We start from the raw sequence: 16,419 nt of genomic DNA, 5'->3' as shown, positions 1-16,419 counted from the left end.
AAAAGAAAAGAATGTTAGTATTTTGTATTCAACACATTGGCACATCTCTCTCACTATAATGCTAACTTAATATCATGCCATCTTAAATTTTGTGATGGATTGTATTAAGAAAATAATAAAAAACAAAGATCTCTATTTTATTATTAACTTCATATGGACCTTTCAGTGAAGTTTAAGAAATCAATATAAGTTCAGGTGAAAATAACCTTGCCATTAAAATCTACTGGAAGGTGCTAGTATATCAGACCAATTCACTCCAAGGTTGTGAGTCTATAAAACAAGAATAAGATACAAACTTTGCTTTCAATTTAAGAGGAGACTAAGAATAGCACAAAAAATTAAATAATAATATATTATACAGATATATTTTAATTTTTTTATTCAGTGATAGGAGGGGAAGGAGAGAAAAAGACTTCTCTATGTGCCCTGACCAAGATCTACACAGTAAGCCCACTAGGGGGCGATGCTCTGCCCATCTGAGGCATTGCTCCATTGCTCAGCAACGAGCTCCTAGCACCTGAGACAAGGCCATGAAACCATCCTCAGCTCTGGGGGCCAACTTGCTCTAATTGATCCATGGCTTCAGGAGTGGGAGAGAGGAAGAGAGGAAGAGAAAGATGGAAAGAGAGAGGGAGAGGGAGGGAGGGAGAGAGGAAGAGGGAAGGAGAAAGAGAGAGGGAGGGAGGGCGAGAAGCGAGATGGGGAGGGATGGAGAAGCAGATGGGCACTTCTCCTGTGTGGCCATACTGAGGATCAAACCCGGGACATCCACATGCCGGGCTGATAATCTACCACTGAGCCAACCGTCCAGGGCCAATTTTTAAATTACATGTATGAATATAATCTACTGATATTTAGTACTCATAGCCAAGTTTAATTAGGGTGTCTGGAATTTAGGAGACAGAATTTGAACTAGATCTTAAAGAACAAGCGAACTATCTCCTAGTCTGTAACAAACTAATCTAAAAAGCTGATTCCCTTCTCTAAACCCACTCCAAAGATCACAAAGACACAAAAGAGAAGGATGAATCCTACAATTTAATTTAAAAACTCTTGGCTACCCCTGGGATGATAGAGATCATCTGCATGGGAGAGGGCAGAAGAGAATGGCAGCATAGAGTTGAAGAGTACCTGGTGGCCCTAATGGGAATAAGCAGGAAGCTCTCTATTTTTGCCCTTTTCTCTACACTGCCCTGGGTGTAACACTGCCTGCATTGTTGCTATTGTGTCAGAAAATGGCAGTACCATTCCACTGCCAGCAAGAGGTGGTAAGATAACAAGAGAGTGGCTTTTGAGTCCACCTGGTACAGATATCCATCCATAAGTATGCCTCTGGACAGTCCCTGGGCATTTTTTTCTCTCCTGTACTCCTTGGCATTAGGTTACCAATTCTCAGAACCTTCCCATACAAAAGAGCAAATCTGGGGTAGATCTGGAGCAGTTACCCATTGGTCAGTTCCCTGATCTGAAAAGGGAGGACAAAAGTGTGTATAACACCAGATGCTCTACTGCTGGAAAGAGGAAGACGATGCTGACTAGAAGGAGACACTTAGGAGGAAGCAAGAGAGATTGGATTGTTTGTTGTTACATTTACTGCTTGTTCAAAGGTGCTGAACTTTTGACCCTTGGTTCCTCTTCCACCATAACACAGTCATGGTACAGGTGTCATCCAGCCCTCTGTTGCCATATGAGAACCAAGCTCAGAGAACCAGCACAAACATGTGAACACTGTGGTTACTGATTTAGCTTTGAGTAGTAAGTCTTTTGTCTCTGACCCAGGGGTCTTATGTCTTCTGTCAGCATCCATGAATTAATCTGCTAGCTTGTAAGTAGGGTAAAATCTCAGATCCAAATTTGATAGATTTGACAAAATAGATGGAATGCTGACCAGATACATGGATTCTGGAGGAGAAAAGACCCAGTCTCATGGGCCAATTAACAAAATTTGAAGGAAGTCCTTTAAGTTGATAGTGGACATGTGGACAAAAGTGTATGGTCATCAGGCAATAAATGTTCATCCAAATTATTTCCTATTAATGAAAAGAAAATAAGGAGAAGGTTATAAGGCTAAGAACTAGGCAACAAATTCAAAGGCATTTGCCCAAATGATGTCTTAGACAATAACTCTCCTCCGGGCAAGTGGACTTCTTTACTAATTGTTCTGTCAGCTTCAAGTATACACCACTGTGGCAACAAGTACTAAGTTCTTGTCTTGGGTTTAGAGTAAGGTTCTATATTCCTCAAATAATAAGTACAAAGATACATACTTACATTGAGTGAGAAAGGAAGGAAATTTGTGACTACTACAGTCAGAAGGCTCAAAATCATTAGAACTTTAGTTTGGCAGATGAAGGGATGAAGTACAAAATGCAGAATTACAATCACCTTATGATTACAAAACTTCTATAGTCTATCATGCCAACCTTAGATCCCTTCTAAGATGACAATAAAAAGTCTCAATATTGCAATATATCCCGGCTGGAAAAAACAACAACACATCTATAGCTTACTCGGAAGATTTCCCTTGGTAAGTTATCAGGTCTTTCAGCTCTGATCCAAAAGTCTCATGTCTCATACCTTATGTCTGTCTGTGACAAGCTAAATTTTTAGCTTACAAGTAGGGCATAAATCTTGGTATTTTTAAGTTCTTCATAAAAATCTCAGAAATTAGATGACTAAAACAGGGAAGAAACTAAACTAAAATTGGGAAGAAATGAGGAAAGAGCAAGAAAAAATACTAGAAAATATAGGCTAAATTAGAAGTAACACAAGAGTAAAAAGATGTCATGGAAAACAAGAGTAAGAGAAACAGAATAAGGATAAGAAATCTGAAGACAAACAGAAATTTTAATAAAGAGGAAATAAAAAAAAATGATAGATGCAGAATTCAGGCAAAAGAGAGCTACTATATGTGTAATTGTAACCCTAAAACAGAAAATCAAGGGACTAGCCTGACCAGGCGGTGGCACAGTGGATAGAGCATCGGACTGGGACGCAAAGTACCCAGGTTCAAAACCCCGAGGTCTCCAGCTTGAGCACAAGATCATCTGGTTTGAGCAAGACGCACCAGCTTGAGCCCAAAGTCCCTGGCTTGAGCAAGGGGTCACTTGCTCTGCTGTAGCCCCCGGTCTGCTGTAGCACCCCGGTCAAGGCACACATGAGAAAGCCATCAATGAACAACGAAGGTGCCAACAATGAAGAATTGATGTTTCTCATCTCTCTCTTCTGTCTGTCCCTTTCTATCCCTCTCTCAGTCTTTCCATGTCTCTGTCCCCCCCCCCCAAAAAAAAACAAAAAACTGAACAAGGGAATAAAACAGAATGAATAAAGAAAACTATAATCTAAGAATATTCTCCAGAATTAAAAGGAGTAATGAATCTACATATCTAAGAATAAAGACTCAATGGTTAGCACTGCAACATTTTTTGGTAAAACTGTAATACTCTAAAGTTAAAAACCTGAAGTATAAAATTCACACATAAACATTTATGTAAGTGAATAACTCAAGTCTATTATTCCTAGGAGTTACCTGAGGCATCAACTAGAGAACAAACTATAACTGGAAAACTATAGCATAAAGTTTGATGGTGAGTTCTGAATGTACTTAACTGCAGAAATAAACCCAATTAAGAAGTTAAGGTTTACAGAAGACTATGTAAAAGTTGTATGTTCTGGCAGTAGAACAACATACTACCAAAAAAATGCAACAAAGGGATAATTAATGGAAAGTAAAGCAGGCCATGATTCCTCATAAATATTAGCTGGGACTAAAAGGATATACTGGAAGCCAAGAAATCAAGTAGTAGAAGCTTATGTACAGTAAAGAATACGAAGATAAAGACTAAGAATATTTGTAAACAAAATCAGATGGTGGTGGAGGGATCACTAACAATTTTCATCACTAATTGTACAGTACTAACAGACAATATCTAAAGAAAGAGGAGGTTAACAACTCAGGGGCTTTACATGTTATTCCTTTGGCATGAAACTCAGGAGGATTGAGGTTGCGTGTTCAACTAACTCTTATTCAGCATATCTCAGCTTATGTGTCATGTGTTTTGGAAAGAGTTTTCCCTGACTTCCCATTATACACTCTGACAAGACTCTATACTATCTTTGGTTCAATTTTCAAAAGTGTAATTGAGAATTAATAGTATAATCATTTGTTTAATGCTGTTCTTCCCATTAAGCTATAAACAATGAAAACAGAAGTCTTTGCTAGAGGCCCTGGCCGGTTGGCTCAGCGGTAGAGCGTCGGCCTGGCGTGCTGGGGACCCAGGTTCGATTCCTGGCCAGGGCACATTGAAGAAGCGCCCATTTGCTTCTCCACCCCCCCCTCCTTCCTCTCTGTCTCTCTCTTCCCCTCCCGCAGCCAAGGCTCCATTGGAGCAAAAGATGGCACGGGCGCTGGGGATGGCTCCTTGGCCTCTGCCCCAGGCGCTGGAGTGGCTCTGGTCGCAGCAGAGCGACGCCCCCTGGTGGGCAGAGCGTCACCCCTGGTGGGCGTGCCGGGTGGATCCCCGTCGGGCGCATGCGGGAGTCTGTCTGTCTCTCCCCGTTTCCAGCTTCAGAAAAAAAAAGAAAAAGAAATCTTTGCTAGACTTCCAATTGCACCTTTTTACTCCTGACATACAAAATATACATTCAATACATTTCTAAAATTAATATTTAAGAACTGAGTAGGTCTCTTTATTTAGTGCAAAATACTTTGCTAATCCAGTAATTTTAAAGAGTTATTTTGTAAGAATAGGTATGCTCATTCACTCCTACTTTTTAAGAACTGTAAGTGATTTCTCTGGAACTTATGGCACATTTCCACAAAAGAATAAAAAAATAATGCAAGTTAAGATTCGCCTTTAATATAAAAGTAACAAAAAATAAAGTAGAATAGAATTTTTCTTAAAAATTGATCTTGTAATAACTACCTATGGTTCCAGGTAGTTATTATGGTTCCAGTTGCATACTGATAATATCAAGGGGAATACTTTATCAAGTATGTGCTTAACCATTATGCTGTATACCTGAAACCAATACAAAGTACTGAATGTAAACTTTAATTGAAAAAGTTTTTTTAATTTTTAAGAAATGATCTTTAAAAATATATAATAGCTATAGGGTGAACAAAAATATAGCAAAAAATAATAAACAACTAAAATAAGACCACATCAGTCAAAATGGAAATGAAAACAAAGAGTCAACAGAAAAAAATGTGAGCATTGCCTGATAACAGACACCAAAATTTGTCAAGATCACTATTAAGGTTGTCTCCAATATAGTGACAGATGTAGGGTCAGGGATTTAGAGAAAGTAAACATCTGTAATTTAAACTTAACTTGCAAGAGTTCACCTTAATCATGAGATGAATGCATTGAACTATTTCAGCTGATGTTTTAAAATAACTAAATCCATGCTCACCAATAAACCTGTAGATAATGATTTTTCCCTTTAAGTATTCTCATATACAACTTCACCTTTTACTTGAATTTACCAATTGGCAAATATGCATACATTACTCTGCTCTTTTTTTTTAATTTATTCATTTTAGAGAGGGGGGGAGATAGAGAGAGAGAGAGAAGGGGGAAGAGGAGGAAGCATCAACTCCCATATGTGCCTTGACCAGGCAAGCCAGGGATTTGAACCGGCAACCTCAGTGTTTTCAGGTTGATGCTTTATCCACTGCACCACCACAGGTCAGGCAACTCTGCTCTTAAAAAAAAGCAGAAGCAGCCTCCAGTCAACTACTGACTCATCATATTCACTTCAGAGTCAATCTTGAAAGACTTAACAATACTTCCACATATTCAACTTCTACTCATATCTTAAACAACTATAATTTTATTATACCAGTGAAATAACTCTCACCAATGTTACCAATAATTTTTCTGTTGTTAAAAGCTTAATACTCATCTTACTTGATCTGGCTACTGCCTCTGATAACCTACAACATTTACCACTAAATATTCTCCTGGCTTTCATGACATCACACTTTCTAGGTTTTCACCTACCTTCATAAATCCTCCTTATATTCTTTACTTTTTAATTTATGAATACGTTGTTTTTTAAAATTTATATTAATTTTAATTTATTGTGTTAACCATGGATTCAAGTGTCCCACTCAATATAACACCATTATTCCCCACCCCCATGTCTACCATTATACCCCTTTATCCCCTTCCCCTAACTCCTTCTCTCCTGCCCTCTGGATTTACTGTCCTGTTATATGTATCTATGTGTTATATACATATAATTTCACTAATCTTTTCACCTTCTCTGATCCTATGCCCTCAGCCCCCTTCCCTTTGACGGTTGTCCCTCTGCTCCCTGTGACTCTATTCCATTCCTTAGTTCACTTTGTTCATCAGATTTCACATATAAGTGAGATCATGTGATATTTGTCTTTCTCTGTCTGGCTTATTTCATTTAGCATAATAATCTCCAGGTCCATCCATGCCATCACAAAAGGTAAGATTTACTTCTTTTTCAAAGTTGCATACTATTCTTTGTGTATATGTACCACCGCTTTTTAACCCACTCGTCCACTGATGAATACTTGGGCTGTTTCAGATCTTGGCTACTGTAACAATGCTGCAATAAACATGGGAGTGCATATCTTCTTTTGAATCAGTGATTTGGTATTCTTAGGATATGTTCCAAAAAGTTGAATAGCTGGGTCAAATGGCTGTTCCATTTTCAATTTTTTGAGGAAACACCATACAGTTTTCCACAGTGGCTGCACCAGTCTGCATTCCCATCAGCAGTGCAGGAGGGTTCCCTTTTCTCCACACCCTTGCCAGCATTTATTGTGTGTTGATTTCTTACTGAGAGCCATTCTGAAAGGTTTGAGGTGGTATCTCATTGTGGTTTTAATTTGCATTTCTCTGATGATTAGTGACATTGAACATTTTTTCATATGCTTATTGGCCATCTGTATGTCATCTTTGGAGAAGTGTTTATTCAGTTCCTTTGCCTATTTTTTAATTGGATTATTTACCTTCATGGTGTTGAGTTTTAGAAGTTCTTTATAAATTTTGATTATTAACCCCTTATCACCTGTACTGGTAAAGGTGTCCTCCAATTATGTGGGTTGTCTTTTTATTTTGTTAATGGTGTATTGCTGTACAAAAGCTTTTTAGTTTGATATAGTCCCATTTGTTTATTTTGTCCTTTATTTCAATGCCCATGGACATATATCAGCAAAAATATTGCTATGAGAGATATTGGAGAGCCCACTGATTATATTTTCTTCCAATATATTTGTGGTTTCACAACTTACATTTAAGTATTTTATCCATTTTGAGATTATTTTTATGAATGGTATAAATTGGTGGTCTAGTTTTATTTTTTTGCATGTACTTGTCCAATTTTCCAAACACCATTTATTAAAGATTATCCTTACTCCATTGTATGCTCTTACCTCCTTTGTCAAATATCAATTGACCGTAGGGGTGTGGGTTAATTTCTGGGTTCTCTGTTCTGTTCCATTGATCTGTATGCCTGTTTTTATGCCAGTGCCAAGCTGTTTTGATTACAATGGCCTTGTAGTATAACTTGATATCAGGAAGTGTAATACCTCCCACTTTGTTCTTCATTTTCAAGATTACTGAGGTTGTTCGTGTTCTTTTTTTGGCTCTATATAAATTTTGGAATATTTCTTCTATATCTTTGAAGTATGCTATTGGTATTTTAATAGGAATTGCATTGAACCTATAGATTGCTTTGGGTAAAGACATTTTAATGATGTTTATTCTCCCTATCCTTGAATATAGTATATGCTTCCACTTGTATCTTCCTTGATTTCTTTTTTCAATGTCTTATAATTTTCTGCCAAGTCTTTTAACTCTTTGGTTAAATTTACTCCTAGGTACTTTATTTATTTTGTTGCAATAGTGAAGAGGATTGTTTCCTTAATTTCTCTTTCAGATAGTTTATTGTTGGTGTATAAAAATGTCACTGACTTCTGAATATTAATTTTATATCCTGCCACCTTGCCGAATTTATTTATCAGTTCTAGTAGTTTTTTGACTTAGACTTTAGGGTTTTCTAGGTACAGTATCATGTCACCAGCAAATAATGATAGTTTTACTTCCTATTTTCCAATTTGGATGTCTTTTATTTCTTCTTCTTGACCGATTGCTATGGCTAGGACTTCCAGAAGTATGTTGAATAGGAGTGGTGAAAGAGGGTACCCCTGCCTTGTTCCTGATCTTAAGGGGATTGCTCTTGATTTTTGCCCATTGAGTATGATGTTGGCTGTGGGTTTGCCATAGATAGCCATTATTATGTTTATGTATGTTCTCTGTATTCCCACTTTGCTCAGAGTTTTGATCATAAATGGGTGCTAGATTTTATCAAGTGCTTTTTCTGCATCTATTGATATAATCATGTGATTTTTTAGCCTTCTTTTTACACAGGGGGCCAGTTCACTGTCCCTCAGACCGTTGGAGGGCCACCACATACAGTGCTCCTCTCACTGACCACCAATGAAAGAGGTGCCCCTTTTGGAAGTGCGGCAGGGGGCCGGATAAATGGCCTCAGGGGGCCGCATGTGGCCCATGGGCCATAGTTTGGGGACGCCTGGTTTATGTGATGATTCACGTTTATTGATTTGCAAATATTGTACCAGCTTGTTTCCCAGGAATAAATCCCACTTGATCACAATGTATAATTCTTTTTAATGTATTGCTGGATCCAGTTTACTAATATTTTTTTGAGAATCTTAGCATCAATGTTCATCAGGGATATTGGCCTGCAGTTTTCTTTGTAGTGTCTTTACCTGGTTTTGAAATGAGAATAATGCTTCAAAAAAGGAGTTTGGAAGACTTTCCTCCTCTTGAATTTTTTGAAATAGCTTGAGAAGGATAGGTGTTAGCTCTTCTTTCAATGTTTTGTAAAATTTGCCTATGAATCCATGTGGTCCAGGATTTTGTTTGCTGGAAGTGTTTTGATAACTGTTTCAATTACATTTGTTGTAATTGGTCTGTTTAGATTTTCTGATTCTTCCAGATTGAGTTTTGGAAGATTGTATGTTTCTAGGAATTTATCCATTTCCCTTAGTGATTCTATGTTCATATAATTTATTCTATGGCTTGTAGAGACAGGAAAATAACCATTTTTTATAATAATAATAATTAACATTTTAGCCTCTACTGCTAAAATTTAAATTCTGTATCTTAAATCTACTGACCTTCCTTAAGAAACAAATACTTTCATTCTAAATATACATGAATGTATACACATACTCTCTAAATATATAATATACTCTCTAATTATTATATAATATACTCTCTAATTATTTATTATATATTATATAATAATTATATTATTATATATTATATAATAATATTATATTATTATATAATATTATATAATTATTATATATTATATAATATACTCTGTAATTATTTTTTGAGAGAGGATGGGAGAGAGAAAGACAGGAATACCAAGCTGCTCCTATTTGTGCCCTACCAGGGAATCAAACCTGGAACCTCTGTGCTCCAGGACAGTGCTCCAGCCAACTGAGCTATCCATCCAGGGCTTAACGTTCATTGATTTTTAGAGAGACAGAAAGGGGAATGGAAAGAGAGGGGTGGGGGAAAGGAAGCATTTGTTGTTCCACTCAGTCATGCATTTTTTGGTTGCTTCCAGTGTGTGCCCTGACCAGGGATCAAACCTGCAACCTTGTTGTTTTGGGACGAAACTTTTGACTGACTGATCTAATTGGCCAGTGCCATATATATTTAAAAAGTAGGAATGACTAACTCCATTATCTAGATAGTAAAACAAAACCACATAGGTTCTCTGATTGTGACAGAAAGCCTTAAAAATCTCTTGAAGAGTTTAAGAGTATTTTGGCAGAAAAAAAAAAGGAAAATCAATATTACTAAATGCAAAAGTTACACTATTTCAAAGAAATCTAGGTAGTTAAAAATAAAACTATAATTAAACAATTTCTTTTTCTTCTTAATTATAATGCAATATGCAAACATTGCTAATTATATGAGTTTTCTTATAATGAAATATTAAATATTAAAGCCTTATATTTTTGGAAATGGATGCTTAAAACAGTTTTCATTAAAATATCATATCAAATTTAATATTTAGATTAATTCATTAAGCATTTACAGTTAACCTTTACTATTAAACATATCTAATGTATGTCCATAAACACAAATCATACCAGTTAAAATATGCACATCACATACCTGTTTGCTTATAAGTTGCTAATTCTTTTACAGTGTCCAAAAACTGCCAAAATTTTTCATTACTTTCTTCTGCCATAAATTCACTATTAAAAATAAAAGTAATCAATTAATAAAAAATAAAAAATGATTTAGATACTATAAACCATATTTAGAACCAAACTATAGCTTATACTAAAAACAAAAAGTTCCAAATATGTATTGTCAAGTTACTGATTTCTATTTACCATAATGCAGAAAGGGAACAAATTAATGATTCTTGCCTGAAGTATCACTCTCAACTACAAGTATACATCATGACCAGACTATAAAAAATTATGTTTGGCTTTTCCTTATTATTAGTACAACTAAAATATGGATAATTTATTTTGTTTCTCCATATGAAATGGCACTAAAAAGTGTAATTTTAAGGTAATGAAAAAATGTTTTTAAGGTAAAAAGTAAAAAGAAAGAAAAAGACTACTTGTTTTTCACAAAAACTGGTTTTAGGAACATTTTTAAAGTCATATATAATAATTTTTAATTAGTTACTTATTTGTGTAGACAACCTTTGTATTTAAAAGAGAAAATACCTCAATGAAAAAATAATAGGAAGTTGGTGTATTGCATTAGGTATTTGGCAATAAAGCCCAAGAAACTTCCAGTTTTGTACAGGAGGTAAGAAAAAGTGTCCAAAGCCATGTAAAACCTTTTGGAAATAATGAAAAAATGACAGGTTATTCAGTCCTGTATAGAACAAAGCACAAGACACCTAAAACAAATAGTTTTAACTATGTAAACTAGAAAGGAAACAGCCAATACACAGGGAAAGCATCCTTTAAGAGATCAAAGACACATGCAGAGTAATTCTTGCGAGTCTGCAATGGTCACTAAGTGGAGAAAAGGAGAATAAAAATGATTAATTTGCCAATATAAACATGATAAGCCCAGGAATTTAAAGCAGTAATTTCTTTCTTTTTTTTTAAAGCAGTAATTTCAAAGTGACTTTTGTCATTAATAATGTTCAACTCACAATGGCATTAAAAAAAGATAAAAGTAGAGGAAACAACTGGAACACTAAATAAGATGTGACCTGAAAAGGGCAGGGGTGGTACAAAAACTTAATTAGAAGCAAAACTTAATACCTAACTGACTTGACCAAGCAACTACAGACATGCTCGTACACTGTGCAACCATAAGAAAAATACTTTCATATGCCAAAATTTATATATCTAAATATGATCCTTCAAGGTGATCACCTTAAGAACCATTCACTTACACTTATTCCCTCATTAGATACCACTGCTCTAAACACTTTTGAAACTCTTCTGCAATTACTTTCAGGAACTATTTGTCAGCAACTCATCATTAATTTCAGAGAAGTGAGTGTCCTTGAGCAGTGGTAGTCAACCTGGTCCCTACCACCCACTAGTGGGTGTTCCAGCTTTCATGGTGGGCAGTAGTGGAGCAACCAAAGTATAAATAAAAAGATAGATTTAACTATAGTAAGTTGTTTTATAAAGATTTATTCTGCCAAACTTAGCGAAAATCCGACATAAAGTACTTGGTAAATAATTATTATTATATGCTTTAACTTGCTGTAACTCTGCTTTATAAATTTTATAAAGTTACTTCCCTACTTTATAAATCATCATTACTGTGGAACTGGTTGGCGGTTAGAAAATTTTACTACTAACAGAGATACAAAAGTGGGCAGTAGGTATAAAAAGGTTGACTACTCCTGGTCCTTGAGAGTCACCTAAATCAATTCCTCACCTATCAAAAAATAAGAGTATCTTTGGTCAATGTTTTAAAAAGGAAAAGCCAAAAAAAGTAAACAAACAACACAAAAAAAACCAAGGCTGGAATTTCCAATTTGTTTATTTGTCATATAACATTTAGCTCCAAATAACATTGTTCCCACAAACAATTCTACCGCAGAGAATTTTATATGTACTAAAGAATATACAGTAATCATAAGTAGAATTCCAAAAGAAATTTTCACCAAGAGCAACACCATGGAATAAATGCAGTTTAGATATATGTTACAGTATATACATGGTAAAGAATGTAGTCTCATTATCCTATTATCATCCATAGCAAATAGTAATAAATTATAATTTTTTTTAGGAAGGAGACATTTCATTCATCTTTGTTTTTGACATAGAACCCATCATGGATCATGCTCAAAACAAGCACACAAATATTTATGTTGAATTAAAAAATATATATGTAGTATGTAATATATATTAATAAAAGTGTAATATATATATTTATATATAGCCAGTAAGAAAAAAATCCCAAGTGCTTTAAGTATAAAAAAAGAGCTTTCCCAACAGAAAGGTATTGCTTTTCTCAAGCTTCTATCTTCCAGCTTCTTCAGTCTACCTAATGCTCTTAAAATCTTCCTCTCATGTATTCCCAACAACTTATTTGATTTTCCTAAAATTTTTATTTAAGAGAAACATGAAAAACAAGAACATGTGCAGAATAAGGAAGGCTAGAAAACAGAAAGTTTAACAGATAAAGAAATTAAAAACTACACAGTCACAAAGAAGAAAGAGATTTGGTTCAGAATGATAAAGTCATGACTAGTATACAAAAGGTATAGTGGGAAAGATTTTCATTTATATAATAAAGGACCTGCTAACAATTTATATTTGTTACAACAGAACAAGCAGGCATGTGTGATAACACAGAGCATCCTGTCTGAATTATCTAAGCAGAGACCAGATGTCAAGATGATGCATATTATAGAGGTAACTCTGGTGGTGGTTTGAAGTACACAATACTTTAAATATGGTCCTTTCAACTGAAACAACTTTATTGAGCACCTACTTCTGTATACTAAGCATTGGGGATAACATGAGTATAAGAAATACTCTTGTTACATCTAATGAACTAATATGGAGAGGGGTTCTCAGGTTACAAAAGTCTTGACATATGACGTTTCAAATTTATGATGCTCACTCCCATAAAAACTTTTAAAAAATTGAGACATGTTTCAGCTTATGCCAATAGCATTATACTTACAAACGACTTCAGCAAACAAGTTCCAGACTAGACTGGAACAATTCTTTAAGAAGCAAGAGACATCTGCAACACATCCTGATCCCTGTGTATCAGCGGCTTCTCGAGATGAAACACCTGTAGTACGGGTAGAATCACCTCTACCATCTCCTGCATGTTCCTTAGGCAATACTGATTCACCTGCCTGGTATCTCCAGCCCCTTCTGCAGGTTCTCTTGCCTCTCCAGCTTCCTCCTCCCAATAGATCACTTTTTCCTACCTTACAATGCCCCTTCCAGTGTGCAAGCCAACCACAGGAATAAAGGTAAGGATTTATTTTAAACTCATTTTTTCTGTTACTACAGTACAGTGTCCAGTATAGTATATTTATGTCCTTTTCCTTTTTCTGTGGTTTAGTTGTTTTTATGTTCCAGATTATGATTTTACAACTGTGTTAGGATAGGTAACTGACTTAGGCTAGGTTAGAGTATGTTTTGCCTTGCACCAAAATTTGGGTTGCATCATTGTCGTAGGAAAAGAACTGTATCATAACCCGAGAATCCCCTATACAGACTTTAATTAATTTATATTTTAATTTATTGTGTTAATTCAAGTGTCCCACTCAATATTAACACCTTCACCCCCACTAACATGCCCCCACTACATCCCCTTTGTCCCACTCCTCTTAACTCCCTCCCTCCTTTCCCTCTGAGATTTGCTGTCCTGTTACCTGTATCTGTGTGTTATGTATATATAATTTCACAAATCCCTTACCTTCTCTGATCCCATCCCCTCATCCCCTCTCCTTTTGACGGCTGTCCCTCTGCTCCCTGTGACCTGGCTCTGCCTCTATTCCGTTTCTTAGTTCAAGTTGTTCATTACATTCCACATATAAGTAATATCATATATTTTTCTTTCTCTGCCTGGCTTATTTCACTTAGCATAATAATCTCCAAGACCATCCATGCCAATGCAAAAGGTAAGATTTATTTCTTTTTCAAGGTCACATACTATTTCATTGTGTATATGTACCACCGCCTTTTAACCCACTCGTCCACTGATGAACACTTGGGCTGTTTCCAGATCTTGGCTACTATAAACAATGCTGCAATAAACATGGGAGTGCATATCTTCTTTTGAATCAGTGATTTGGTATTCTTAGGATATGTTCCAAAAAGTGGGATAGCTGGGTCAAATGGCTGTTCCATTTTCAATTTTTTGAGGAAATGCCATACTGTTTTCCACAGTGGCTGCACAAGTCTGCATTCCTACCAACAGTGCAGGAGGATTCCCTTTTCTCTACACCCATGCCAGCACTTATTGTGTGTTGATTTCTTACTGAGAGCCAGTCTGTTAGGTTTGAGGTGGTATTTCATTGTGGTTTTAATTTGCATTTCTCTGATGATTAGTGACGTTGAACATTTTTTCATATGCCTATTGGCCATCTGTATGTCCTTTTTGGTGAAGTGTCTATTCAATTTCTTTGCCCATTTTTAAATTGGATTGTTTACCTTCATGGTGTTGAGTTTTAGAAGTTCTTTACAAATTTTGGTTATTAACTCCTTATCAGACATATTGGTGAATGTTCTCCCATTGTGTGGGTTGTCGTTTTATTTTAATGGTGTTTTTTGCTGTGCAAAAGCTTTTTAGTTTGATGTAGTCCCATTTGTTTATTTTGTCCTTTATTTCACTTGCCCATGGACATATATCAGCAAAAATATTGCTACATGAAATATTGGAGAGTTCACCAATTATATTTTCTTCCAGTATGTTTATGGTTTTGCGACTTACATTTAAGTCTTTTATCCATTTTGAGTTTACATTTGTGAATGGTGTAAGTTGTTGGGCGAGTTTCATTTTTTGCATGTACTTGTCCAATTTTCCTAACACCACTTATTAAAGAGACTGTCCTTACTCCGTTTTATGTTCTTACCTCCTTTGTTCTGGGTTCTCTGTTCTGTTCTATTGATCTGCATGCCTGTTCTTATGCCAGTACCAAGATGTTTTGATTACAACTGCCTTGAAGCATAACTTGATATCAGGAAGTGAAATACTTCCTACTTTATTCTTCATTTTCAAGATTGCTTAAGCTATTTGCATTCTTCTTCAGTTTCATATAAATTCTTCGAATATTTGTTCCATACCTTTGAAGTATGTCATTGGTATTTTAGTAGGAATTGCATTGAATTTATAGATTGCTCTGGATAGTACAGACATTACAATGGTGCTTATTTTTCTTATCCATGAACACGGTACATGCTTCCACTTGTTTGTATCTTCCTTGAATTTTTTCAATGTCTTATATATAATTTTCTGAGTACAAGTCTATTACCTCCTGGGTTAAATTTATACCTAGGTACTTTACTTTTTGTTGTTGTTGTTGCAATAGTGAAGGTAATTGTTTCCTTAATTTCTCTTTCAGACAGTTTATTGTTGGTATATAAAAATGCTACTGACTTCTGAATATTAATTTTATATCCTGCCTCCTTGCTGAATTCATTTATTAGGTCTAATAGTTTTTTGACTGAGACTTTAGGGTTTTCTATGTACAGTATCATTTCACCAGCAAATAATATTTTTATTTTTTTTTCCATTTGGATGCCTTTTATTTATTCTTCTTGTCTGACTTCTGTGGTTAGGACCTCCATAACTATGTTGAATAAGAGTGGTGAAAGGGGCACCCATGTCTTGTTCCTGATCTTAAGGGAATTGCTTTTAATTTTTGCCCATTGAGTATGATATTAGCTGTGGGTTTATCATAGATGGCCTTTATTATGTTGAAGTATGTTCCCTGTATTCCACATTATTGAGAGTTTTCATAATAAATAGGTGCTGGGTTTTATCAAATGCTTTTTCTCCATCTATTGATATGATCATGTGATTTTTTTCCTCCATTTTATGTGAAAAATCACATTTATTGATTTGCAAATACTGTACCAGCCGTGCTTCCCAAAAATAAATCCTACTTGATTATGATGTATAATCTTTTTAATTTATTGCTGGATCTGATTTGCCAATATTTTGTTGAGAATTCTAGCATCTATGCTCATCAGGGATATTGGTTCATGGTTTTCTTTGTAGTTTTGGAATGAGGAAAATGCTTGCCTCACAGAAGGAGCTTGAAAGTCTTTCTTCCCCTTGAATTCTTTGAAATAGCTTGAGAAGGATTGGTGTTAGGTCTTCTTTCAATGTTTGGTAAAATTCGCCTGTGAAGCCTTCCAGTCCAGGACTT

At 35.5% G+C, this 16,419-nt stretch overlaps 1 protein-coding gene across 3 annotated transcripts in view; it reads right to left on the bottom strand.

Moving 5' to 3' along the window:
- Positions 1-16,419, bottom strand: part of UGGT2 (UDP-glucose glycoprotein glucosyltransferase 2) — a 282,351-nt gene that overhangs the window by 251,379 nt on the left and 14,553 nt on the right. For all 3 annotated transcript variants that reach the window (XM_066236801.1, XM_066236802.1, XM_066236804.1), the window contains exon 2: positions 10,203-10,285. In XM_066236801.1, coding sequence (XP_066092898.1) covers positions 10,203-10,285 — 83 coding nt within the window. The remainder of the gene's footprint in view (positions 1-10,202; positions 10,286-16,419) is intronic.

Source organism: Saccopteryx bilineata, chromosome 6, assembly GCF_036850765.1.
Source record: "Saccopteryx bilineata isolate mSacBil1 chromosome 6, mSacBil1_pri_phased_curated, whole genome shotgun sequence".
In the NCBI taxonomy this organism is placed as follows: domain Eukaryota; kingdom Metazoa; phylum Chordata; class Mammalia; order Chiroptera; family Emballonuridae; genus Saccopteryx; species Saccopteryx bilineata.
Note: the sequence above shows the minus strand (reverse complement) of the source record. Positions and strands in the feature narration are given on the sequence as shown.